Source organism: Hirsutella rhossiliensis (genome assembly GCF_020360975.1).
Source record: "Hirsutella rhossiliensis strain HR02 chromosome Unknown scaffold00016, whole genome shotgun sequence".
NCBI lineage: Eukaryota > Fungi > Ascomycota > Sordariomycetes > Hypocreales > Ophiocordycipitaceae > Hirsutella > Hirsutella rhossiliensis.
Window position 1 is genome coordinate 1,409,703 of NW_025408682.1, and position 26,054 is coordinate 1,435,756.

A 26,054-nucleotide genomic window follows, 5' to 3' on the forward strand; every position below is an offset into this window, starting at 1 on the left:
GATATCGTGACAGCAAATTTGTCTTGTGTGTGCTCATTCCCCTCCGTGACTGGCTGTCACACCCTTGGGAAACCTGGGGCGTTGCTACCGAGACGTCTTGTCCTTTGGTTCACTTTGTTTCCGTGTCTAGTCATGTGGGCTGTCAGCTCCGACTTGGGCGCCCCGTCTCCCGGAGACGCAGGCGCCTTTGTTAGGCAGGTATCGAGGCACAGCAACAATATCGGAGTTGGGGCCCAGCGGCCAGGGGCTTTCTTGAATGCATGATGCAGTTCGCAAAGCGGGGCAGACAAGATGAGGCGACGAAACCACGGGGTTAGGGGTTAAGGCTTTACGACGATCTCAGCTCATTAAGAGAGCTGGTCGTCCCGACTTTTAAGCCAAGATTCAAGCCAGGCGCTTACTATTGGCCCGGTAGCCGTTGGCTTGTGTGTCTTCCATGGCAAGTGGTGAGACGTGGCGGATATGGCTTTCATGTGCATGAAGCTACAGCTTCATCAATATCTTCTTCGTCATCGCACCTTTCAGCCATGTGCCGCCATGTGGTCTGTCGAGCCACGCAATTGGGGGCCTTTGGTCAGATGCCTGCATGGGAGGGATATGGAATCCTGGGGCACCCTTTCTTCTGGCTCCATCTCTTCGCTCGCACCGACCAGCCAGCTCCTGGCTCTCGCTTCCTGCGTTAATGCTACACAATCTGGTGGTCCGTCGTTGAGACACAAATTTTCCTGCCTTTGCACGGAGACACAAATGTCGGGGTACCTGTGCCACGATGCAGCCGGAGATGGAAACGGAACCAGATGCCTCAAATGACCGGCCCCCATGACCTCTCACCTTGTGCCTGCCCCACGATGCGCCGCCGGCTATTTCGGTCCATCTCGCCGTGCTCGCGACGTCTGTCTCTCAAAGCACGGGCAGAATCCAATTGCGAGGCGGGGAGAGTCGCTTGCGTCGAATCGCGATCCAACTTGTGCCTGCTGCGTGCTACCGTTGCCGAGATCGCGCGCCCGTTTGCCACCGTTTCTCTTCCCGTAGACGTGAGGCTGGTGCTGTATACGAGAAATTCTACCCTCAAGCCTATGCTTGATGCCTGGTGTGCGGTGTGTAGAGGTAGGTCTGGAGCGTGCTCTTTGAGACTTGCAAATCTGCAACAACAAGTTGAGCTACGAGGTGACATGCGGACCGGAGAGCCTGGGAATCGATGATCAATAGTAGGCAATCTTCTAGTCAATGGGTTATAGAAACCAGTATTTACTTCTCTTACAACGCGATGCAATAGTCACTGCCCGTTTCTTACGTCCTCATGCCAAAAAGGATCCCAGAGCAACCATCTAAACCTCAATGATGTTGGTATCACTCCCATGGCTTGACTTCATGCAGCCAACGCCAGCAAAAGACATCCGGTCACACAAAAAACTATAACCACTCTATCCTAAAGTCATCGCGCGGAAGAGATCACCGCGGAAACTAGCCTTCGAGTTAGAGACTGCGGGCTATTTCACCACAGCTTCTGCACTGAAACCAGGCCAGGCAACACCAGACTCTACCTACTCTTCCTCGCCGCTGCTGGCACCTTCTAGCAATACCTGAACCACCCAGAGGAGCAAAAGCCCTACTTCGCCATGCTAGCACAATACGTAGTTCCAAAACCATATTCTGCTCTGCTTACATGCCAGACTGCATAAAGGTCTTACGCAGGAACGTTTAGGTAAGAGCTAAGTTTTGAACTAGTCTCTCGCGGCCAATGGCAAGTTTGGCACTGCACGACTCGTTTATTAAAAGGTGTTGTATATTATTTGATGACCTAACTTGTCCGGATCTGGTTCCCCGGTCAGCTGGTCGGGGTGATGGCGCAGCATGACGGTTTCGTCGTCTCGCCACGCGCCTCTGCCCCTTGTTTCCGACCTGCTATCAGGCTATGCCAATGATATATCATGCTATTCCCCCCATTGAAATTCTCCATCTCCGCAGCGCCACGTAATCCCTGGGGGTTCTTCACGTGGTAATACTTGCTCACCCTCTAAGCCTCGCGAGCTCCGCTACACTCGTTAGCCCCCTGTGGTTGAAGAAGCTTCTGGAAACTGCAAGACTGGTGAAGATGCCGGCGTCGTAGAAGTGGCGGGAACGGGAGTTGTGGGCCAGCCAAACTCCTGAATGCTTGGAGATTGATTGATCTTTATCCACCACGGAGCCACCGTGCTCTGTCGACAGAGTCACATTCGTTTTGTTTCTCGCGGTTTCGAGCTGCAAATGTTGGTAGTCTTTACGCTTCATTTTCTCTCGAAATGACGGCGATCAAGTAACCGTCTCACATTGCCAGAGTGTATAAAGCCAATCCGCCGAAGCATCCTGTTCTCACCTAGCCATTCAAATTAAAATAGATTGTCCTCCTTTCCCTATTCACTTGTCCTCGCGATGTTTAATGCATTCCCAGTAAAGGAGAGAAAGGGAAGCTTGTCTCTTTAACTAGGCTGTGATTGCCTCTTCTTGACAAGAAACAGTCAAGTCAGACGACCCAGTTAATCCAGCCCGGCCGAAGCAGGCACAATAAGACATTTGGTACATGCAGTTTCATGTGAGGCACTCTAGTCTAGAGACTTTAACGTCATTTCTTTTAGCCTAGCGAGTCTTTCTAGCTACAGCTCGCTTTCATCTCAAAAGTCCAGATATTGACTTAAATCTACGTCGAGTCACTCTACCGTGTATACTCTAGCACAGTGGTATGCTCTACAGCTTGAACCCAAGGTAACTCCTCGTCTCACAACCGCCCCTATCCCCCGGTTCCATGGCATAGACGAGTTGCCGCGTCTTGCATATTGACGAAAGCCAAGCCGGGAGCAGCCAAGAGCCCAGCATCGATCCGGCCTGCCATCGTCTATCTACGCTGCTGCTGCCGCCTTGCCCTGTGATACTGACGGGGAACACGTTGGCAGGGTTACAACTCCAAACTGACCCTACGACGAAGTGGAGTGGAATGCGAGGCAGGGTCAAATGGGTGCTCAGCCAGCACCTATGGATTACACTACATGACACTTCTGCCGTTCGCGATGCATCTAGGCGCATACGCATTCATTTTGATTAGCTCGCCGTTTTGTGATGGCTCGCTCGACAACGTCTGACGACGACAGGGAAAAAAGACTGATGCCAGCATGGGCAGTCTCGTGTTATTTTTATCGCATTCGGAGCGCACGGGGTCGTGATTTATTGGTAGGCCCCAGCGTAATGGGGGCCGGGGAGCCGGGCTGCCAAAAATGTATTTTTGACAGAATACGCCCATGCCATGATCTGGTGGCGACTCGGGCTCCAACGCAATGTTCGTTGTAACTCTGCGTGAGGCTTGCCCTGTAGGCGATGCTTGGTGGTACTGCCAGCGGGGGCAACGAAAACGAGACGTCGACCAGTAACAAACTTGAGACGGCCAGAGCCAATGAAGCCCGATGTTGGCGGGCAGAGGAAAGAGGCGGCTCCGCCCAAGTCGACCATTCATGTCGAACTAGGAGCAGGCGCGTGGCTCGCTGCCGAACCAGGGCCCGGTCCACGATAAGCTGGCGTGTAGAGGGTCTCCAAGGCCTGGAGGACACGCGTCAGTGCTTCTTCCTGGGGAATTTCCCATTCGCCTCGAGTCATGCACAAGGTGTGGTAAGATGAGAGCCTGAACAGCGCGGTGCTGGGCAGCTGCACAGATGCGGCACCGCGCAGACGGTCGACAACACGAGAACAAACCTTCTCTTGCCACTTCTCGGTTGACTTGTTGTGCGGCGGGCGAAATATGAAGGGGGAAGAGAGAAGAGCATGCCTCCAACGCAGGGCTGCAACGCAGATGTTGCTTGTCATGATTCCGCTGGCCACGCATGGCGGGGCGAGCGAGGACAGAAGGTGAGTCGAGATGATGTTCCGAGACACGGAAGCGCAAGGCATGCAGCGTGTGATTTGGACATACTAGCAGATTCGCGGACGTTGGATCATCCGTACTCGCCGGCCTGAAAGGCGTGCTCAGGCGAGTAGTGACGGAAAGCTGGCCCGCGGGGGGAGCTGAGGCCAGGGTTGTAGAGACTGAGCCCTTAGCATCCAACCGAGGCCGAGGAGGACGAGGGTAAGAAACGAGAGCTGCGCCATTGCTGACTACCACTTGGAAGAGCCGAGGTATTCAGCCAAGGCAACGCGCTGTGCTTGCCTGCGCACGACTGGCGGGCGGCGCTCGTCATCATCAAGGCGATGCCGTTGAGGCTCGGGGCCGATGCCAGGAGGAGGGCGACTGAACAAAGCGCGGAGGGAGACGGACGGCCGCGTGTTGGGAGTGGTGCTTTAGTACTCCGTACGGAGAAGGATTGCCCTTGACATCGACCGAGGACTCAGACACGTGACTGTAGCAGAGTCCGCGCACTCCCATCCGAGGCTGTTGTCTGTCTTCGCATGCCAGACGCACACCGCCAGCACCAGCCGAGCGGCAACTGGCAGCATGCAGTCGCGGGTCAGGCAGACCGACTCATATTCGGAGCCCGCGTGCGCGCATGCCGTGAACATGTTATGTATGATGTGACAAGCATCTCACGATCACAGTGTTCGTAGGCCGCGGACTGCCCAGACAGGGATGGGCTCAGGACTCACCGCTCGTGATCAGAACAACCCCTGCTGCTGCGCCCACAGCGGACGCATGAGGCCAGGAGTCGCAAGTATAAGAAAGGTGCTTCTCAGGCAGACGGCAGGCAGCAAGTGTTGCCTTGTAACCGCCTTGAATGATTAAGAGCCGCACGCCCTGTCCGTTTTACTTATAACCGTCTATTCATCTCGATGCTCGTCTCCCTCCCTCCCGATATCCCCTCTTAATTCTACGACATTCCTCTTTCCTCGCCAAGAGACGTCTATAGCCAAGGACGACAACATACAGTACAGGTGGCGAGAATTGGTGCACATGAAAAGACGACACAAGACAGACAAACAAAAAGGTCAGTGAGCAGATGCCCTAAGCAGCAGTCATGATCCAGCGCTCCACCTTCAGGGGTTCTGGTTACTTGAGCCTCAAAAGGCGCCTGGCGAACTGCGTCAAGGCGACCGACCGAGGCTGCCTGCCTGCCTGCCTCCCTGCCTGCCTGTTCGGGGTGCCTGGTGCCTGCCCCCAAGCGCCCCCCCCCCCCCTTCCTTCCTTCCTCACAGAACCTGCATGTTGCTATGTAAATATGTACATACATGCCTACGAACAGCCCAAGGAAGCTGCACCTTCCCTGCTCTTGCTTGTTCAGTGCAACCCACCCCCCACCACCCTCGCCTCGGCCCGCTAATCACGGGGTACATGCAGCTTCCGCGACAGCCCTAGGCTTTCTCAGGTACCGCTCGATCTGGACCGCAAACTTGACTTCGTCGTCGCAAACCTCACCTGTCTCTCCACCCCCGTCTTCGCGGCGCTCGGTTACGGCGTATAGCTAGTGCGCCTCTCTTCTCGCCAGGTAAGTTCTTTGCGGCTATCTCATCTTATCCTTCTCAGCCGCCCTTTTTTGCCTTCCGGGCCGCCTTTGTCTTACTCTGGCTGGCTCGCCTGCCTGTCCGCTCGTGCGGCTGGGCCGGCTTCGGAGGCACACGACGCCAATACTTGACCTACCCAAGCTCCTCCCATCTTTGTTCCAATGCTAACTCCCTCTCCACAAGGCCATACCCTGCCTGCGTCTCGCCGACACAGCAGGACAGCACGCCGACCTCAACCCGGCGCTGCTGCGAGTATCCATCCACCCCCGCTGCCGATCCGACCGCCGTATGCCCTCGACGCTCCCGAGCTGTCGGAGTTGCATCTGCATCCGGCATGGACAAGCTCACAAAGGGCTGGGTGCACCACCTGCGCAAGACGGCCCGCCAGGAGACTGCTGGCCGCGGCAGTTGTCCTCTCTGCGAGGCCGAAATCCAGCCTGACATTGACTCCTTCAAGGCCCATGTCCGCGCCGACGCCACACGGCACCCCAGCCTCGCCGACGATGCAGACATTGAGCAAGCCTTTCAGAACGTCACCATTCACAGTCCCCTGTTCGTGGCCCCCCTCCCCACCCCTTTCCGCCCGACAGCGCATTGACCACGTGTGCGCGCGCATATAGGAACAACCAGGCTGCTGCCAGCCGCGCGTCTGAAGCAACCGGGTCCGGCAGATCGCACAGAAAGCGGCCGACCCCTGGCCACCTGGATCTTACGGATCGGCCAGACGCCAACGACCGCTTAGCGGGTGCCGCGGACCAGCCCGACGCCGGTCAGCGCGGCAGCAAGAAGATTTGCTCCCCTCCGGCATCGGTGGCCCAGCAGCGGGGTTCCTCTCCGCCCACGCCGGGACGCAGCCGCGCCAGGCTGAGCGAGGCCGTTGGCGATTTTGACCGCGGCCATGCTTCGAAGAAGCTGGGCGGGCGTCAGCTCTGGAATCCCGATGATGATTCGCACCCCAAGCAGACTGTGGCCCGCCCATCCCAGTCGGCCTCACTCGGTCATCCGCGACGCCCCAAGGGTCATCGCCAGTCTCCGCAGCATGCCGCCCCACGCTCCGTCTCTTCCGACAGCTTGTCCATGTCGGAAATGATTCGGCAGCCGGAGACGCAGCCGATATCGCAAGAGCAGCTCGTTGCCGAGGTCAAGGGCATCTATGCCGGCTTGGTCATGATCGAGAGCAAATGCATCGAGTACGACAGCTCGCAGCAGGCTAAACGGCTGAGTCAGGAGCAGTACCATGCCCTGATTGCTCTCCATCGCTCGGTCCTCCACGAGCATCACGACTTCTTCCTGGCGAGCCAGCACCCGTCAGCGAGCGAAGCTCTGCGGCGGCTGGCCTCCAAGTACGCCATGCCCGCACGCATGTGGCGGCACGGCATCCACTCGTTTCTCGAGCTCCTGCGGCACAAGCTGCCCGGCTCGCTGGAGCACATGCTTACCTTTATCTACATCGCGTACAGCATGATGACCCTGCTTTTCGAGACGGTACCTGCTTTTGAGGAGACCTGGATAGAGTGTCTTGGAGATCTGGGCAGATACCGCATGGCAATCGAGGATGACGACATCAGGGACCGAGAAACGTGGACGGGCGTCTCCCGCTACTGGTATAGCAAGGCCTCGGACAAGTCCCCCACCACGGGCCGCCTGTACCACCACCTGGCGATCCTTTCGCGGCCCAACGCACTGCAGCAGCTCTACTACTATGCTAAGTCGCTTTGCGTGCCCATTCCCTTTCCGAGCGCTCGGGAGAGCGTCATGACGCTTTTCGACCCGCTCCTGAACTCGGCCTCCCATCAGCGCCTGGAGCCGGCCGACGCGGCCTTTGTTCGCGTGCACGGCATCCTCTTTTCGGGAAAATCAAAGGAACAGCTGGAGCCGTCCATGGACGAGTTCTGTAGCCTCCTGGACGGGCGAATCGGCAGCGCGCGCTCCAACTGGCTCGAGGCAGGGTATGTCAACCTCTCCCTTCCAAGTCTGCCATTTGCTTGTCACCCGTGGCATTGTTCTCTGACCCAGTAGCCAGGTACTACGTCGGCATCTCCCTTAGCTGCTCCCTCTTGGGATTCGGTGCCAAGTCCAACGTAATCATGCAAGCCATTGCGGAGCCACTGGGTGAGCCCGACGCCAGCGTGGACGAAAGCGGCGGCGCCGAGGCGGAAGCGTACGCGGGCGAGACATTTCGACAGGCCCTTTCGTTTGCCGTCCGGACATACGAAATCGTGCTTCGTCGCTGGGGCGACAAGAACACGCTGTCTTGTCTACACACCACCATGGTGTTCCTCCTCCACCTGTCCCGCTACCCGTCTGCCATGGCGTACATCGAGAACGAATACCCCTGGAAACTGACTACCATCATGCTCAACTACCTGCTTCAGACGATTGGGCGCAAGCCCAGAATCGACACGGAAGCGTTCCCGGGACCCGAGAAGGAGGGTGAGCCTCCGTATCCCCTTCCGGAAGACTATGCTCTGCGCGGGCTAGTGTATGCGCAAGACTACTTCCCGGATAAATGGTTCGAAAACGAGAGGATCGACGAGTCTGATCGATACCTGGAGCCTCCTTCGAAAGCTTTGGAGAGGCAGGAGCGGATCCTATGGATCGGGCGAAGACTCGCCAGCTCGAGCAAGTGGTTGACTTGGGACGAAGATGCCCGGCTGTTCTCGGTCGCGCGAGCGTACGACGTTGTGCTCGCAGGCCTACCAGACAATAGCCCAGACACATCAAAACGAGGGAACACGCGACCGAGCCAGGACGCGTGAAGAGACTAGATCCCTTCGCACACTCTACTTTGTGTCAGAGCGGCCAGCCTGCCGTCGTCGGAGCCGAGCCAGGAGGGCTTTTGAGCTGCTCACAAGGGCAGCCAGACAAGGCGAAGATTGCCGAAGTCCCGTCTCCGACTCCTGTCTGCCGCTGCTGGTGCGGCCAGAAGGATGGACAGCGCCAGTCGGGGCCCGTTGATGGGCCAGGCAACGTTCCAGAAGGAACCGAAGAGAGCAGGACGTGAGTAGCATCCGAGGCCAAGCCTGGAGGACGGATGCAGTGATCGTCACGAGGAACGCACCCACAGGAAGAGGTGACGTCGACTTTAAGTGCGCCATGATGTGGACGGGCTTTCTGTACTCGGGGCGCCAGGCGGTTACAGCCAAATTACCGTTGGTACTTGAGTCCCCATTCCCACTCAAACGCGTTGAGTGAGGCGGGCTGACCTGAAGCGACGACAGACGTCGAGCGGGAACGGCTCTTGGCTTAGCGAGGGGCAGCGACGGCCATTGATTGTGTCGAAAGCCGAAGGCCGGCGCCGTTGCTCTCGTCTTGTATTATGTTTTTTTTTGCTTGCCGTGAATAGGCTCTGCATGTCTCGTTAGACCTGGATAGCGAAGTGGGTATCATAATGCGCATGTGTATCTTGCAGGAGCTCCTTTCCGCCCTCTTTTCATCCCCTCCAATGCTGTATGTGAACCCCCAACGTCGCGTAGCATATTGTGTTTCGGGTATGGTTCATCTCGCCTGGAGCGGCTGCCTCATGTGCTCTTTCGTGGGTTCGTTGCCCTTCCCCCTTTGCCGGCGGGCATGCTTCGAAAAGATGGGTCAGTTCTCGAACAGACTTAGTTCCCAACGGAGGGAACAGGCCGGGCCCTGGAAGTGATACATGATGCATACTTTGTGCCCTTACACACGTTCGAGCACCTCATGCACGAACCGTCACCAGACGCATGCATATGCCGCCTTGCGAGTTGCAGCAGGCCGAGGCGAACAGGTACTGCATGCCGCCTCGTTTGCTCTCCTTTGTATTTTCCCTTTTTCGTCCTCTATTGATATCTCTTATTTAAGATATGTACTCTTTGCCTTGCCCTTTCTTGTTCCCCGTCGTCTCAGTGCATGAGAGCGTGGCCACGCGCAGACCAGTGGCAAGTCGAGTGTCGTCTCGGCAGGCATAGAGCGCAGGTCTCTTGCAAGGTCTTTGACGAATAAGACGTCGTATAGTAGGGGTACAGCAGCTCTTCAGCAAATGTCACTATGAGACAAGTGCCAGAAAATCCCTACACCGCTGTCTCCCCAATTTTGATTCGCTTAGCAATGCGTAGCTTACCATCTGCCGAGTATATACCTGTTAGAGTAGAGAAAGGACTTATAATACGCGTTAGTAACACCTCCAATGGGGGTGCCCCTATTTTGCATGGTGTAACGGTATTTTACCAGCTTGACAATACCCATCGCGGGGCCGTAACTAGCCTACTGTATTCCCATGAGGCGGCCAGGAGAAAAGAGGCTCCGCGGGTAGATGGGATGGTACACCCCAAGTATGCTTCGTGTGGGACGGTCTTGGGACTGCGTGCCTCTCTGATTTTTAAAACGGCTGCGAAGATGCTTGTGGGGACGTTTTGCCTACTGCATACAGCGGATGTAGCATGTTTGATACGAACCGAGGCGGGTTGGCGAGTCAAGCTATGTTTTACTATACACCTCTTCTATATATCCCCCCTAGTAGCTTTCCCTTACTAGCCAGGTAACGGGAGGCCGTTCGAACTAATAACTGAACCTACTATAAGCTTTATTTTTCGCCTCGGGACTACTTGGCCGTCTGGAACGTAGTGGGCCAGGTTTACATATTACTCCAAATCTGCATTCTGCTCAATACCGGCTTGCAGTAAGCCCAATCAACCACAGCCAGGCTGGCTTGAGGCTGTGAAAGGCCTCTAGTGAGTTGATACAACTAACTAGTCCCTATGCTGTTTACTATCAAGATAGAGAAGAAAGAAAGAAAGAAAGAGAATCTACTACATGAGAGCACAATAGCATTTTATAGCTTCGAGCCAATGGAAGGTTCTAGAAGCTAGGCGGCGCAGCCGCCGTTAAAGCGGCTTGCCCGTTACATTACCTCCCTCCCTTCCAACGTTTCCTCTTCCGGGGGGTCGTGGCAATCTGTGGCAAGATGACTTGAGAAGGTGACACTCCTTTTATGCTTCTTCCATTGCTTCCATGCATCGGTGTGTCGAATAGTAGTAAGGGGTTCCCGTAGGCTGCGAGTAATCATGCCATTTTACGAGCACCTTCTTATGCGTACCTTCCATTCTTTCATCCAGAATTCTTTCAACAAGGTACATCTTTTCGCCGTCCACCAGCACCGGTGGGGCACTCTCTGATCGAGTTTCTGCGAAGGCAATGGGTCTCCGGGACTGGCCGGAGTAGGTCGACGTGAAAGACTGGATGGATGCGCCCAGGCACATCCAACCTGTAGGCATGTGGGCTAACTTCCGCGAGCACTTGATATTTGGCATGTAGCCAATCGAGCTTCTTGCAGGGTCGCGATGTTTTGACATTTCTCAAGTTGAGGTATACCCAATCCCAGGCTCGTATCTCGGTGCGGCTGTCCTGTGCTTGTTGGCTTGCGCTTGCTGTATTTCCTGGGCCATAGCTATCGCTGCTTGCGCAAACTCCGTGGCGTCCTGTAGTCTCTGAATAAAATCCTCCGCTGTCGCTTCCCCCTGCGTCGTGTCTTCCGTTCTTCGATGCTCAACTAATTGGATTGGCTCGTTGTGGTAGCCGTGCATGAAGAAGAACGGACTCAGTCCGGTGGAGGTTGCTTCCTCTCGTTAATAGTCGCCATCGCGATTGGAAGCAAGTCTAACCAGTTCTCCTGCAGATAATTCGTCCATATCCGAAGAATCCTCTCTACCTCTTGGTTCATTCGTTCTGTTGCACCGTCGGTTTGTGGATGGTACGCCGTCGACAACCGCTGCTCGATGTTACGGTATCCACCTCCACATACCTTACGGTATCCACTTCCACATACCGTTACGTATATAGACCGCTTCCTCCTTTTCTTCAGTTCCTCTTCCTCTTCCCTTCTTCCTTAAGAAGTCGATAATTAACTATTCTTCCAAGTCCCTTCTGGTTATCCATATCGGCCTTGATCGTAACATATTATCGACTTCTTCACTTCCGATGGAGCGATATCTATCCTCCTTTGAACACCTTTTCCCTTCCAGCGGCACCCGCGACGTCTCGCATATTGCCCTGAATTTCAGTTACTTCTGGCATTGACTTTACTGAAACCTTGATACTTTTCTGGACGACTCTGATCACGAGTTCTCTGCCGCTCGGCTGCCTCGCTTTTCTTCCTCGCCACCCGTGACGCCCTAATCAGGCGCACCTGCACCGCCAGTCTTCACCAGTCGCCACAGTTGCGCTGCCTTCCACGGACCGACACGCACTCCCCGACGTTATCACCACTATCGGCAACTTTCTCAACATCATGTCCCAAACCAGTAATACCCCTGACGGCACAGCCTTCTCCGCCCCACCGCCCGTACTACCTACCTCTTATGACCCCAGTCGTCCCAAGGTTCGGCTTCCGAAATGGAACGGAAATCTCGCCGAATTCGACATCTATTCCCTCGGCTTGATGAACATCCTTGCCAACCCTCCACAAAAGAATCAGCTCGGAGATGAGCGTACCATCTGCATCACTATCTTCACCGAGTTACCCCCGAATGGCGCCAACCGGACCAAGGCTTGGATGAAATTGCGCCACACGGACGGCGCCTGGGATTCTGACAACCTCCTCAAGCACCTTAACGAGTCGTTCGAAGACAAAGACTCCACCCAACGCGCAGCCCGACGTCTGTATGCGGTCCGCCAAGGAGTGGCCCAGCCGTTTGCCCAGTATCGCCATGTCTTCGAGACATACTGCGCCGACGCCGACATCCTTGCCCCTACCGGCGCCGCCAAAGTCAACACTCTGCTCCGCGGACTTTCTTCGTACCTCCGGGATGCCTCGCCCTCCAGTTGGGCGTGTCATCTACCGATTACAACAGCTTTGTCACCATTGCCCAGGCTCTCGCCACCCAGTTAGAAGCACTGCCCCGATTTCAAGCCAACGCCAACGTTCAGAACCAGGTCGAATGGTATGACTCTTCCATCACCGTGGATCTCCCTGCCAACCGCACCAACGGCCCCACGTCCCAAGCACCTATCCGCACCCCGGCCACCCAGACCCAAGTTGACCAAGACGGTGACACCATGATGAGCGAGGTCAACCAAATCAAGACCAACTCCTCCGCCGACCTTGTCTCTATTGTTCAAACTATAGTGGCCGCACTGGCTGGACAACAACAAAATGGGTCTAACAGGTCCTCGTCCAACAACAACGGTTCGGGCCGCAGCAAGTATACCGAGGACTCTCGCCCTCGGGCTCCGTGGGTCGACCAAACCACGCGTGACCGCCGTTCCGAGAACCGCCAGTGTGTTCGCTGTGGCAAGACTCCCTCTCATCGCTTCAGAGAATGTGAATACAAGAGCTTTCCACCCAACGCCCCTGCCGGTGTCAACGGCGTCAACACGAAGGCGGAAAACGAGTAGCCCCTGAGAAAAATCGTGCTCAGGGGCGTGATGAAAAGGATGTTTTCGGTGAAGACCTCACAAAAGGGCCTACGGAGAAGGATATAAAGTTAGCAAAAGGACGGCTAGACAACACGCCGTTCTTGTTCGATGTGCTTATCAACAACACCTCGTATATCAAAGCTTTCTTCGACTCCGGGTGTCTCCCATATGCAGCTTTCAGTGAGGAATTTGTCAGAAAACACCACATCCCACGTATCCCAGTCGAGAAGCGCCTTCTCAAACTCGCCAAGCAAGACGAAATACAACACGCCATCACCGACATGGCTTTTATCACCATGGATATCGACGGCCGCGCAGAGCGTCTCTACGGCTATGTGATCCCAGGCCTTGAATTCGATCTAATCCTTGGAAAGGGTTGGGCGGAACGAAATGACGTCGTATACAAAGCTGGAAAGCGCTTGCAAATCGGCCGCGGCAACAGTCGCGTGAAGGTTCGTGAGTGGCTGGATGGACAAGCAACAGGTCATCGATCGTACCAAAGACCTGCGTGACGCGAGACTCGTTTCCGCCAGCGTCTTCATGGCGACAACGAAGCGCATGCGCCGCCTCAAGAAAGACGCCCACCTTTTCTCAGTTACCATCGCCGACATCAACAAAGCTCTCGCCAAGCTCAGCGAGAAGAAAGCGAAACCGACCCTTGAACAACTCCAGCAAGACGGCCGAATCCCACAAGAGATCAAAGATGTAGCTGGCGATTTCCTAGACGACGACGACGTCGATATCACACCACCGCACAGAGATATCTGGGATCATGCCATCAACCTCGAGAAAGACGACGATGGTCGTGATAAACGCCCACCGTTCGGACCACTCTACGAGATGTCCCGTGACGAGCTCCTCGTGCTACGAAAAACTCTGACTGACCATCTTGACAAGGGCTGGATCCGCGCCAGCAGTTCACCCGCCAGCGCGCCTGTCCTCTTCGCACGAAAACCAAGTGGCGGTCTTCGCTTCTGCGTCGATTACCGCGGCCTCAACGCCATTACGAAGAACGACCGTTACCCTTTGCCGCTGATCCGAGAGACCCTCCGCAACCTCGCCACTGCCCGATGGTTCACCAAGCTTGACGTCCGCGCCGCTTTTCACAGACTTCGAGTCCGACACGGCGACGAATGGAAAACCGCCTTTCGCACACGGTATGGCCAATTCGAATGGCTGGTAACACCGTTTGGTCTCACAGGCGCGCCCGCGACCTTCCAGCGCTATATCAACTCGCACCTCCACGACCTCCTCGACGAATTCTGCTCAGCCTACATGGACGACGTCATCATCTACAGCGACGGCGACTACCTTGACCACATGACCAAGGTCCGTACAGTGATGGAACGCCTCCGCAATGCCGGTCTTAAACTCGACCTCGAAAAGTGCGCTTTCGCCGTGAAAGAAGTCAAATACCTAGGATTCATCATCAAAGCCGGCGAGGGCGTGACGGTCGACCCGGAGAAAATTCAGGCTATTCGTGACTGGGAGGCGCCCACAACAGTGACAGGTGTCCGCTCTTTTCTTGGATTTGCTAATTTCTATCGGGAGTTTATCGAGACTTTCGCAGCTGTCTCTGAACCCTCAATAACCTTACCAAGAAGTTGACCAAATGGAATTGGGACGCTTCAGCGCAGAACGCCTTCAACAAGCTCAAGGAACTCCTCATCACCTCACCCGTCCTCGCGATGTTTCACTCCGACCGCGAGACTGTACTCGAATGCGATGCCTCCGGATGGGCCGTTGGCGCCGTCCTCTCTCAGCGAGACGAAAAGGGTAGACTGCGACCAGTCGGCTATTTTTCACGCAAATTCTCCGCTGCGGAGGTGAACTACGACATTCACGACAAAGAACTTCTCGCCATCGTCGCGGCAATGGAGCACTTCTCAGGCGAGTTACGCAGCGTTGACAAATTCATAGTCGTCTCAGACCACAAGAACCTGCAATACTTCATGACCAACCGCCGCCTCTCCGAACGCCAGGTCCGCCTAGCGGAAACACTCTCTCGGTACACGTTCAAGATCGTTTTTCGCGCTGGGAAGGACAATACACAGCCGGACTTCCTCTCGCCGCGCCCAAGACCTGCCCGCTAACGGCGACGACGAGCGCCTTAAAACCGCGAATTCCAGCTGCTTAAAGATCATTGGCTACCTCCACGCACCGTCAAGCATCACCAAGGCGACTACATTCTTAACCAACTCGTCAGCGCGGTACAGACGCGCCGCTCAAAACCACACCCATCGACGATTCTCAAGCCCCGCCCAGAGGCGCCAAACTCTTCTTCGACTCCGCGCTTCAGTTGCTCTGGGACCGCGGCCTGATCGAAGACGGCGAGTACCGCAACATACACGCCTCTGTTGTCCAAGGCAACGCCACCTTCCCTTCGGAATACAACCTTTCTGTCCAGGTACCTGACTGCGAAATCGACGACCGCGGAGCATTGCTCCGGCGCGGCGCTTTATGGGTGCCCAATTGGGAACCACTTCGGACGGCACTGATACAACAGACACACGACTCTCACATTACGGGTCACCCTGGGCGCGACGTTACGCTCAACATTCTTCAACGGAGCTACTTTTGGCCCCAGCAATACCTTATGGTTCGCCAATTCGTACGGAACTGCAATGTTTGCTCACGGTCAAAGTCGTGGCGCCACAGCCCACAGGGTCTCCTACGACCTTTGCCTATTCCGGACAGATTTCACAGCGAATTGTCTGTCGACTTCATGGTTGACCTGCCAGCTAACGGCAAAGGCCCCCGATTTCTGATGGTAATTTGTGATCGGCTGCTCGGCTCTTGTACACTGGAAGCTATGGATTCGATGGAAGCTGAGGCTTGTGCCGAGCGCTTTGTTCAGTGCCACTACAGATTCCACGGCTTTCCAAAGACGATGACATCTGACAGAGGCAGCAACTGGGTTAGCAAATTCTGGCAACGGCTTTGTGAACTCGTGCGCATTGAGCAACGTCTATCCACGGCATACCACCCTCAGACCGATGGCGCTACTCTTTTCCTCACTCACGGGTACCACGCCGAGCCTATCCAACAAAACCAAATCTCATCTCGCTCCAAAACCGACCCCAAGGCCCGTGCCGACCACTTCATTGCCCGCCTACGAGAGGGTCAAGAATTAGCCCAAGCAGCGAAAGCGACGGCACAACAAATCATGGAACACCAGGCGAATAAAGGGCGGCGGCCAAGTCAAAAGTTCGTTGTCGGGGAGCGTGTCTGGCTGAATTTGAAGAACGTTACCACCCCCCAACTCAAAAAGAAACTCTCGTGGACACAAGCCCAGTACAAGGTCACCAGAGTCATCGCCCTGACGTCTACGAACTCGATGTCCTTCCAACATACACCCGCGCTTCTTTGCTGACCTCCTTCGCAAAGACCCTAACGACCCTCTTCCATCACAAGTACAAGACGACACACAACCACCACCGCTACTAGACGGTACCGTTCCAGTGTATTCCGTGGAGAAGGTTTTGCGGGCAGAATGCCACCCCAAGGGCCGAGAACTTCTCGTCAAATGGGACGGATATATCGAACCCACGTGGGAACCACGTGACAACATCAAGCTTACGGACGCCTTCAAGAGGTTCGTGGCAACATACGGAGAGGGCGACGACGTGGGTGAAGACGAAGGCTCTCGTACAGGGTCTACGAGTAAGCGCCGCAAGACAAAAACACCAAAAGTGGTGGCTTTGTCGTATATCATGGGCTTCAGTGGGTGCGCTTTCAAGTCGCTTAGGGCCTTTTCTTTCTTCCCGGAGGAAGGGGTGATGTTACGGTATCCACCTCCACATACCTTACGGTATCCACTTCCACATACCGTTACGTATATAGACCGCTTCCTCCTTTTCTTCAGTTCCTCTTCCTCTTCCCTTCTTCCTTAAGAAGTCGATAATTAACTATTCTTCCAAGTCCCTTCTGGTTATCCATATCGGCCTTGATCGTAACACTCGATCCCTAGCATCTGACAGAAACTTTTCCACATACCACTGACAAACTGGGGACCCCGATCACTGGTTATAGCCGTTGGGATGCCATGGACAGGGTAGTGTCGTTCGAAGAGTCTTCTTGCAACCGCTTCTGTGGAAATATCGTTCAATCCTTCGAGTTCGACGCCTTTGGTGAGTCGGTCCGTGACCACCATGCAGTTCGTCGCGCCATCTTTCCCGACGGTGGGAGGTCAGTAATAAAGTCAATGGTAATTTCGCTCCATATGCGTTGCGGAATAGGAGCGGCTTTAGGAGTCCTTTCTTTGTATCCTCCAGATGGTGTTTCGTCCGCAAACCTCGCAGTTGCGCACAAACCGACGTACATCGCTAGCGGCACCCGGCCAGAAGAAGCGTCTCGACAGAGTCGAGTACGTGAGGTCCCTTCCAGGATGTCCGGTGATATGAGAGTCGTGAGTTTCCTGGATGATCTTTGTACGTAGCGGCTCCGAACCGGGTATCCAGACGCGTTCTCTAAAGCACAGCAGGCCTCTATTGTCTAATGAGCATTCTGAAATGCTGACAACCTTCTCCTTCTGTAAGTCTGTTGGCACACTCTTCGCTCCATCTGCTACCAGCTTCGTGAGTTCTTGATAAAGCTTGTCTTCTTGCCGTGCGGCGTGCCACAGCTGCTGTAACTCCTCATCTTCAAATATCCTGATCTCTTTTCCGAAGTTGATTTCCTGGGCACCCTCGGTGTTGGTAGACAATGTCGATATTGGGACCCTTCTAAGGTGATCATTTTGGAATAGCCTCATAATGCGTCCCTTTAGTCGTTCATCGGAGTAGTTGGCCGGCATATCCTGGTCCCGTCGAGAGTGCGTCAGGCAATCCGCCCTTGCGGCCCGGCCTCCATTCGAGCTCGAATTGGAACCTGGACAGGAACTCCGACCACCGCACTTGTCTCTCTGTCAACCTCCTTTCCGAGTAGAAGTACCTCAGGTTCTTGTGGTCCGTTAGGATCTTGAAGTGCTCTACTGCCCGTAGCTCTGGTTCCCACTGCTCCAAACATCTGAGAATGGCGAGTAGCTCCTTGTCATGGATAGCGTAGTTCGCTTCGGCTGCCGAATGTTTCTTCGAGAAGTATGCGACAGGTCGTACCAGTCCATCCTTATCATCTCTCTGCAAGAGCACGCCTCCCGACGCGAATCCTGAAGCGTCTGCTTCCACGATAGTCTCCCTTTCTGGATGGAAGTGTGCAAGGATCGGGGCCGTGATCAACAAGTCCTTGAGCTTCTCGAAGGCTTCTTCGCACAATTCATCCCAACGGAATGGCACGTCCTTCTTCGTTAGCCGCGTTAGCGGCTCCGCTATCACCGAGAACTCTGGCATAAACATCCTGTAGTTCGCGAATCCAATAAAACTCCTCACGGACTTAACATTCGTCGGGGTTGCCCATTCCTTCACAGCCTCAACCTTCTCAGGGTCGACTCGGATCCCACACTCCGCCTCGATGATAAACCCAAGGTATTTCACAGCCTTGACTTCGAATTCACTCTTGTTGATATCCAGTTGCAGCCCGGCGTCCATCAGTCGTTGGAGGACCTTGCCGACCTTGTCGCGGTGGTCTTGCAGGCTTCCAGAGGAGAAGATCAGGACATCGTCGATATATGCTGACACAAAATCGTCTAGGTAATCCTGGAGCGCGCTGTTAATGTACCGCTGAAAGGCTGCTGGTGCGCCTGTCAGGCCGAATGGAACTACCAGCCATTCGAAGGATCCATAGCGCGTTCTGAAAGTTGTCTTTTCCTCGTCGCCGGGGGCGACCCTGATCTTATGGAACGCTGCTATAACATCTACCTTGGTGAACCACCTTGCCTTGGCTATCGTTCGCAAGGTCTCGCTCAGTAAGGGCAAGGGATAGCGGTCCCTCTTCGTTATATGGTTCAAACCTCTGTAATCCACGCAGAAGCGGATGCCTCCGCCGGGCTTCTTCACCATAAGGACTGGTGCCGCGGCTGGCGAGCTGCTGACTCTAATAAATCCCTTGTCGAGTAGTTCTGTGAGAGTCTTCCGTAGTACCAATAGCTCCTCGCGGGACATGCTGTAAAGCGGTCCCCAGGGTAGGGGCTTCTCTCGGCCATGCTCGTCTTTCAGCACTTCGATCTTCAGGTCCACACCTGGCCGATGAGGGGGCAGCTGGTCGGCCAGTTGCTGAGAGAAAGCTCGAGACCACTTGTGGTACTGTGGTGGCAGCTTCTCCATTACGTCAGTCTTCGGTTTCGGTCTTAGGGCCTTGTCAATATCCGCCATCGTGACCGAGTGAACTCCAATGCCGCCTTTGCGTTTGTCACGGCGTGCTTCTGCTAAAAGGTTGCGGCCATGACATTAGAGACATCTAGCTGTGGAGGCTGGTAACGTCGTCGGTCTCGTACTTGAACTCCATTGGACCCGATCTCGAGATATCCTTCCTTCGCATGGATGTGAACATCCTGGTCTTCCATCCATCGTTTACCCAGGATCATATCCCAGTTCAGATCGTCGATGACGTACATGAAAACACGATGCTGCTGATGTCCATCGAGGTCGATCGACACATACGTGATCTTGTCGATTTTGACCTCCTTGCCGTCTCCCGCTGCATTCTCCAAGATGCGCGGCTGGACGCGTATATGTGGCAACTGGAGAGAGTGAAATGTGCGCTTGCTAACCGCGCCGTAGCAGAGGCAGCCATAGTCGACAAGAGATGGCACGAAGTCTGTGCCGTTCACCCTGACGTCTGCTATGAACGGTTCTCCGTCCATTTTTGCTTTTCCGCTCACATCCCATTCTCTCACAGCCGCCGCGTGTCCCTAGTCTGAATCTTCATCGTTATGAGAAGAAGTATCGTCTTCGGCGACCTCGGCTTTAGTGACCGCTGGTCGTGACGGGGTCACGGCATTGACCTGAGTGCGTCGGGTCGTGTTTGCGGGTCGGATAGGCGCAGCCAATGGACAGCGCTCGATTCTGCAGTTGTCTCTTCCACAACGGAGGCAACGCCCTTCACGGTAACGGGCGTCCATCTCGGCCTGGTCGACCCACTTGGCACGCTTGCCCAACAGCGCTTGGTCTTCTGGTCGCTTGGATTGGTAACCATATGTGTTCTTATCACTGCGGGTGCGCGCAGCGTTCACTTTCGCGGATGCTTGTAGAGTTGGTTCCCATTCCATCATATCCTCTCGTCTAACTTCGGTTTTCTGGCCAGGCTGTTTCTGGGCAGCCTGGCCTCCATGATTCTGGTGGTTGTCATAGTTGTCCGAACTCTTTGTGTTGCCTCGAGGCCTTTCCACTGACCCAACAATTCCATCTGGCTGCTCAGCGAATCGCACCTCCTCGCCAGCCCAACATAGCTGCTGATGGCAGAGGGTCAGAGCCTATGAGGGCTGCTTTCATTTTATCGTTTAGTGCCTCCTGGAGGTAGGAAATCTTGCTGTCATCTGGCCAATACTCGGCGTTGGCATTGGCGATCTCCCTCAAAGCGGGGGTAAAAGGACGTGAACGGTTCATTCTCTCCTTGCTTAATCGAATGCAGGTTGCGTGTAGCTCTCATGCTTGCGATCCCTCTCCCGTACAGCAATTCGAGGCGGTTGAGTAGTTCAGCAACATTGAACGTTTTCTTCTCGGTTTGCATCTCCACAAATGTGGTCACGTTGTCTTTAGCCTTGCCTTCTAGGCTCATGAAGATGTACATAAAGTGGCCTTCTGCATCTCCAAGGGCTTCTTTGTCGACTCGTAGCTTTCCTTCGGTTTCTAGTTTCCAGCTTCGCCACTGGGCCTTGTCGCCGCCGAATTTCGGTATGTCTCGTAATTTGGGGCGCTTGGTTGGGTGAGGGTTGTGAGTGGCGACCACACGAGTGTCCTCAATGGGGACAGCCGGGGTGACAGATGGCGTTGGCTCTAGGAGTTCAGACGAACGGGCTTGCTGGTGTTGTTGGAGTTCCAGGGCAATAAAACGTTCTTCAAACTGGGTGTTTCTTCGGGAACTCTCTTCTCTCAGACTTCGTATCTCGGCAACCAGGGCGCTGAGGACGTCCGGCTGCATGTTGTTGTTATCTTCGGCCATCGCGACTTCGCTGAACGCTAATAGTTCGACGGGACTCAGTTTGGTGTCTTCAGTGTCTTCGGTGTCTTCGGTGTCTTCAGTGTCTTCGGTGTCTTCAGTGTCTTCAATGTCTTCAGTGATCTTGATAGTATGTGAAAGGCCTCAGTGAGTTGATACAACTAACTAGTCCCTATGCTGTTTACTATCAAGATAGAGAAGAAAGAAAGAAAGAAAGAGAATCTACTACATGAGAGCACAATAGCATTTTATAGCTTCGAGCCAATGGAAGGTTCTAGAAGCTAGGCGGCGCAGCCGCCGTTAAAGCGGCTTGCCCGTTACAGAGGCAAGCACCGGCAAAGAAGATGTCCAGAAGGCGCAAGTCCTCGAAAGAGAATATACACTGCACTGTCGGGCAGATAGACTTGTAAACCATGACTCACTGAAGAGGGCAGAAGCAAGGTACGTTGGTGCAGTTTCGTACATTAGCAGCTTCTTGCGACGGACTGACCGTTTCGTCCGAGCTTGTTCTCCGAATCCTGGCCTTTTGAAGCGCCTTGGCTTATGCGTCTCGACCTGACCCATAAGTGAACTGTATCCAGACCTCCTCAGCTGTAATAATCCATGGTTATACCTTGTCCAAGGGAGCAAACTTTTAGTAAATCTCAGCTACGACATACTCGGTCGAAATACTCATAGAGGCAAGTTTACACAGTTGCGAACCGGAACTGACTCGTCTATTCCGAGCTGGCCAAGCCTATCTGATGTATTTAAACAACCGCTTCCGCGTTACCAGAAGATGGAACAATCAATCAATGGCTGTGCCGTTATACTTCATCGCTTATACTTACTAAGAACTCTCTTTATCTATCGGTCCCTCCCCAAAATCGCACATCTTCTTTCAAGATACAGTCTCCAACCAACTCATCCAATAATTTACCCCTCACCATTAGTATCATCGAAATGCGCGCTTCTGGCTTCGCGGTCTTAGCTGCGGCCACCACCGCCGGTGCCGCGCGGTTTGCCATGTACTTTGACGAGTAAGTGGCACCTGAAAGGCAGCTTCAGTCCAAGCTCATGCTTTTTGGCTGCGTACAGATGGCACAAGACGACTCTTCCTTCCAAAGAGCAAACGGCCGGCGTAAACTACGTCATCACGGCCTATGCCATGTCGGATGTCTTCACCAATGGCACCGACTACGCTCCCTTTATGCCGCTGGACCAGATCCGTGCACTTTTCGACCAGGGCACAAAGGTATGCATGTCCATTGGTGGAGGCGGGGACAAGACGGGCGGCTTCAGCGCCGCCATTGCCTCGGATGAGGCCCGTGGGAACTTTGCCAAGAATATCGCATCGACTGCTGATAAGCTGGGCTTCGACTGCGTCGGTGGGTGGTCAAATCGACATTATAAAGGAACCGCTTGCTGACCGAGGCGGCTGCAGATATCAACTGGAAGTTCCCCGGCGGCCTCGGCGAGGAGGAGAGGAAGGGAGAGGTCGAGGCTTACCCCAAGCTCCTATCTGACGTCAAGGGTGCTCTCGGCCAAAAGGAGCTGTCCATCGCGGTGCCCGGCAATCAAAACGAAATGACGGCCTTTACTTCGGAGCAGTGCCCCAACATTGCAAAGTCGGTCGACTTCGCCAACGTAAGCGCTTGGACTACGTGGAGAGGGTCTCGGAGAAGAACGCACGGCTGACGATTTGCCCAACAGGTGGTGTCTTACGGCTTGCAGGATCCAAGCCGCAACGAGACCAACCACCACAGCTCCGTCGAAGACTCGAAAAGCAGCGTCGACAGGTACACCCAGTGTGGTATTCCGGCTGATAAGCTGAACCTGGGCATCGCCTTTTTCGCCAAATTCAAGAAAACCGTCGGCACGTGCCAGGGGCCCCTCGGGTGCCCCATCGAGGATGCCGGGGGCAAAGACCCGGAGAAGGCGGGCGACGTCACCTTCGAGGCCGAGAACTTGAACGGCACCACCGAGCTGTCCAAGGCCATGGAGAATGGCCAGGCCGACAACGACCGGGGCGGCCAGTGGTGGTGGAATCCCGACACCAGCAAGTTCTGGACCTGGGACACGCCCGAGTTCATCGCAAAGAAGTGTGGCGAGATAGTCAAGGGGAAGCAGCTCGGCGGCGCCTTTGCCTGGAGCTTGGGAGAGGATAGCAAAGACGGGAGCCACCTCAAGGCCCTGCAGGATTGCTTCAAGGCCCAGTAGGTAGCGCCGCGCCAAGGCCTTTGGGAACTGTCGCTGGGCGAAATAGAATCCGGGTCTGTACGCCTTGGCCAACCGGCCCACAGGCTTGACGATCAAGGCGAGCAACGCATCCAGGCAGCGAGTACTTGCAGCGGATGAACGACAACGTTGGCGAGGGTAAACCTTCAATTCTAAGTAAAAGTCGGTCGTTGCAAATTCCCCGCCGCCCCCTACCGCCTTTCGCTTAGGCAAGCCCCTTCCCTTTTAGCCCGTCGCTATATATATATATAAATATATATATATAGGATTGCTATAAGAATACTTGACGAAGCTGTTGCTTAGTTAATTCTGTTCCCTTTTGCTATATTGTGCGCACCCACGGCGTGTGGCAAGGGGGCTCTAGTAGCGCGACGACTGCTTTTGCCCTCCTAGGCCGAGACCCTTACACACGGCCCCTTCCTACCGGAGGCCTGACTAGTAATCTCGAGCGGAGAAGAGGGCAGGTAACTTAATAAATAGGGATAGCTTCCTATACCTCTCGATAGCTCTCTATCCGTCCTCCTTAACTCTAATTAGATACCTAGACTTCCTCTACCTATTTGTGCTCTAGGATCCCTACTCATATTCAATCTATATGCCCCTGTGCCGCAAAGGGGCAAAAGCCAAAGCACAAGTGCTCCTGCATTTAAGAGATGCCATAAAGGAATCACGCTACTATATAACCATATCCGTTCCGTATCTAGGCCAGGACTATAACGCCGTTATTCTGCAGGCTGCTGCCGGTCGAATGATTGCACGCCTCTTCTATGTAGAGCTACTTTCGGTCCTGGCTTTTAATTCGTTCCCGACTGCTCTCGCGTGCGACCTCGGTGTCGTCTTTCCCCTGGCCCGCCGCTACTTGCCTTGATCACGGGCTTGCGAATCAGAACGATACGTGGATATTATCGTGGGGGTGACACCAGTCTCATTGAGTCATTTCAGAACCCTTATAACGTCAAGGGCACTCGTCCCATGTTCTGGCCTTCGCGGTTCCTCTCAAACGGGCCTTCGAGGTCCCTGTTTTAGTGGAGCGCCTTCCAGCTGCAAAAGCGGACGTTCGCTATATTATGGGATTAGAGCCACTGTGGTGGCCGCTATTGGCTTTGCGAAATATTACGCAACTGGCGTCGGTTCGCCGAAGTTGCCCCAACTGCCTCTTATAACAATGCTAGGGCCTCTTCTAGACTTGCACGCACACCCACACTAATCTGCTCGTCGGGAACCGGACGACGCAGCAGCGCGAGGGACGCCCCGTAAATCGGCCAGTTGTCCACACCCTCGTCCCCTTGCCGCAGTGGCCGGGCATGTCCACAATCCCGCTTACCTACCTGAATACATACGCAGGCGGACGTGATGCACTGCAGCCCTGAGCAAGGCTGAAATGCACGTTGGCACGGCTCCGTACCGGGACGACGGAGCTTGAACTGGATGGAGTATATTGGACAATTGCCCTTCTAGCCGTCATTTGCGTGGACCACTAATCACCCGCTCCCGGCGGACGGACGTGAGGCCGTTTCTTGTCTCATGGCCCCTTCTAGACCTGCGTCTGCATCCGACCCTCTATGCTTTTGTCGGCTCCGAATACCTGCAAGGAAGGGGACCTCCCCCGGCGGAGCATGTGAGAGTTTTATCGTGGCCGTATTGGCGAGCATGTGGTTAACGACCTCTCTTGCCTCCTCTTGCAGTGACTTGCCGCTATCGGTCTCCAACCCCCTCGCCCGTCTACCTTGCTAACAGTAGAGCAAACTCCCCAGGGCCCTGCCACGAGCTCACGCCTTGGAGGTAGTACATTTCGCTCATAGAGGGCAAAAGGAAGACGTGCGTCCCGTAGTACGCCGGTCCGTTGAACCCGTCCGGGTTAATGACCTTGCGCAGACGCTCGAAGCAAAGCACCTGCGTCAAGTAGTCACCCAAGAAGTCCATACAGACGGTGGCTTCCAGCGCGTTGATCTGCTCTGCGGTGAGCTGTGGTAACGGTATACCGCGTAATAACGGGTGCTTAGTACGAAGTTTTGCACGGGCCTTCTATAAGATCGTAACATCTACAATAGAAAGAGTAGAAGAACTTGGCAGAACTATTCAGGGGCTCGATGACCGAAACGATAGGCTGGTTGGCCGCTAAAGCGTGCTGAGCGTTACATCCGCGGTAGAGGTAGGCGATGTCGGAGGCATCGTGGCTGAAAAGGGGGTTGCGTGCGAATTGAGAGTTGGATGCGTACGAATAGAGTCTCTCTTAATGAATGCTAAAGATCCCGAGACCGGCAAGGTTCTAACTGACTCTTGGGTCATTGACGAGATGGTGTCGTTGCCAATTGCAGGCACTACCTCGTCATAAATGCTCGCAATAGTGTTTTCCTTACTTCTCAAGAACCCGGAAGTCGTCGCCTAGGCACGAAAGGAGCTTTATTTTGTTGTCGGAACCGGCAGGCTCATACATGTCCACCTATCGCAGCTCAAATATATTGAAGGTCTCCGCGAGTCACTACGACTGTCATTCGCCGCGCCCGGTTTCAATATTGAGCCCGTCCGAAGTTAAGGCCGGCATCCGGTGCTCCTAGCCAGGGGCAAATACCAGATCGCACACAACCTGCCCTCAACCGTAAACATACGTTGTGGTTGCCCCGCCGCCGCCGCAATTGACTTTCATATTACCAACGCATCCATACGGGCATCCTTTTGCTACGTCCACTTTCTTTACGCCAGACTTAACTATATGAGCCTTATTCCCGCAATAACACTCACGACCAGACCTTACGCCAGCATACTTATAACGAGCTCGCTGACACATGCCGACGCATTTATCTGGGGTCATATCTTTATAATGGAACCCATACTTAAGGTAAGGAAGTGCCACCTTCTTGCCGTTATTAGTCGCATAGCAGCCGTCAAATTTCCATTTGCCAATTTGTTTTATAATTTCAGGAGGAGCAGTAGCAGTAACAGCTACTGCAATAGTAAAAAGG

General features: G+C 54.6%; 5 protein-coding genes across 5 annotated transcripts; 4 read left to right on the forward strand and 1 right to left on the reverse strand.

Annotated features, from left to right (window-relative positions):
- Nucleotides 1-5,791: 5,791 nt before the first annotated feature.
- Nucleotides 5,792-8,216, forward strand: HRG_10711 (est1 DNA/RNA binding domain-containing protein; the record flags this gene model as incomplete). Its single annotated transcript, XM_044869181.1, has 3 exons — nucleotides 5,792-6,009; nucleotides 6,078-7,406; nucleotides 7,481-8,216. 3 exons carry the CDS (start codon nucleotides 5,792-5,794, stop codon nucleotides 8,214-8,216), a joined length of 2,283 nt encoding a protein of 760 aa, XP_044715923.1.
- Nucleotides 8,217-11,713: 3,497 nt separating this feature from the next.
- Nucleotides 11,714-12,819, forward strand: HRG_10712 (uncharacterized protein; the record flags this gene model as incomplete). The annotated part of the gene is made up of 2 exons (XM_044869182.1): nucleotides 11,714-12,219; nucleotides 12,276-12,819. The coding sequence occupies 2 exons, from the start codon at nucleotides 11,714-11,716 to the stop codon at nucleotides 12,817-12,819; spliced, it is 1,050 nt and encodes a 349-aa protein (XP_044715924.1).
- A 302-nt stretch (nucleotides 12,820-13,121) lies between these two features.
- HRG_10713 (reverse transcriptase (RNA-dependent DNA polymerase) domain-containing protein) lies at nucleotides 13,122-15,338 on the forward strand (the record flags this gene model as incomplete). The annotated part of the gene is made up of 5 exons (XM_044869183.1): nucleotides 13,122-13,238; nucleotides 13,324-14,373; nucleotides 14,442-14,822; nucleotides 15,047-15,174; nucleotides 15,248-15,338. The coding sequence occupies 5 exons, from the start codon at nucleotides 13,122-13,124 to the stop codon at nucleotides 15,336-15,338; spliced, it is 1,767 nt and encodes a 588-aa protein (XP_044715925.1).
- Nucleotides 15,339-17,612: 2,274 nt separating this feature from the next.
- On the reverse strand, nucleotides 17,613-19,579 carry HRG_10714 (reverse transcriptase (RNA-dependent DNA polymerase) domain-containing protein; the record flags this gene model as incomplete). Its single annotated transcript, XM_044869184.1, has 5 exons — nucleotides 17,613-17,909; nucleotides 17,970-18,145; nucleotides 18,332-18,658; nucleotides 18,728-19,019; nucleotides 19,211-19,579. The coding sequence occupies 5 exons, from the start codon at nucleotides 19,577-19,579 to the stop codon at nucleotides 17,613-17,615; spliced, it is 1,461 nt and encodes a 486-aa protein (XP_044715926.1).
- A 2,237-nt stretch (nucleotides 19,580-21,816) lies between these two features.
- On the forward strand, nucleotides 21,817-23,073 carry HRG_10715 (glycosyl hydrolases family 18 domain-containing protein; the record flags this gene model as incomplete). The annotated part of the gene is made up of 4 exons (XM_044869185.1): nucleotides 21,817-21,893; nucleotides 21,952-22,241; nucleotides 22,298-22,500; nucleotides 22,567-23,073. 4 exons carry the CDS (start codon nucleotides 21,817-21,819, stop codon nucleotides 23,071-23,073), a joined length of 1,077 nt encoding a protein of 358 aa, XP_044715927.1.
- Nucleotides 23,074-26,054: the final 2,981 nt, after the last annotated feature.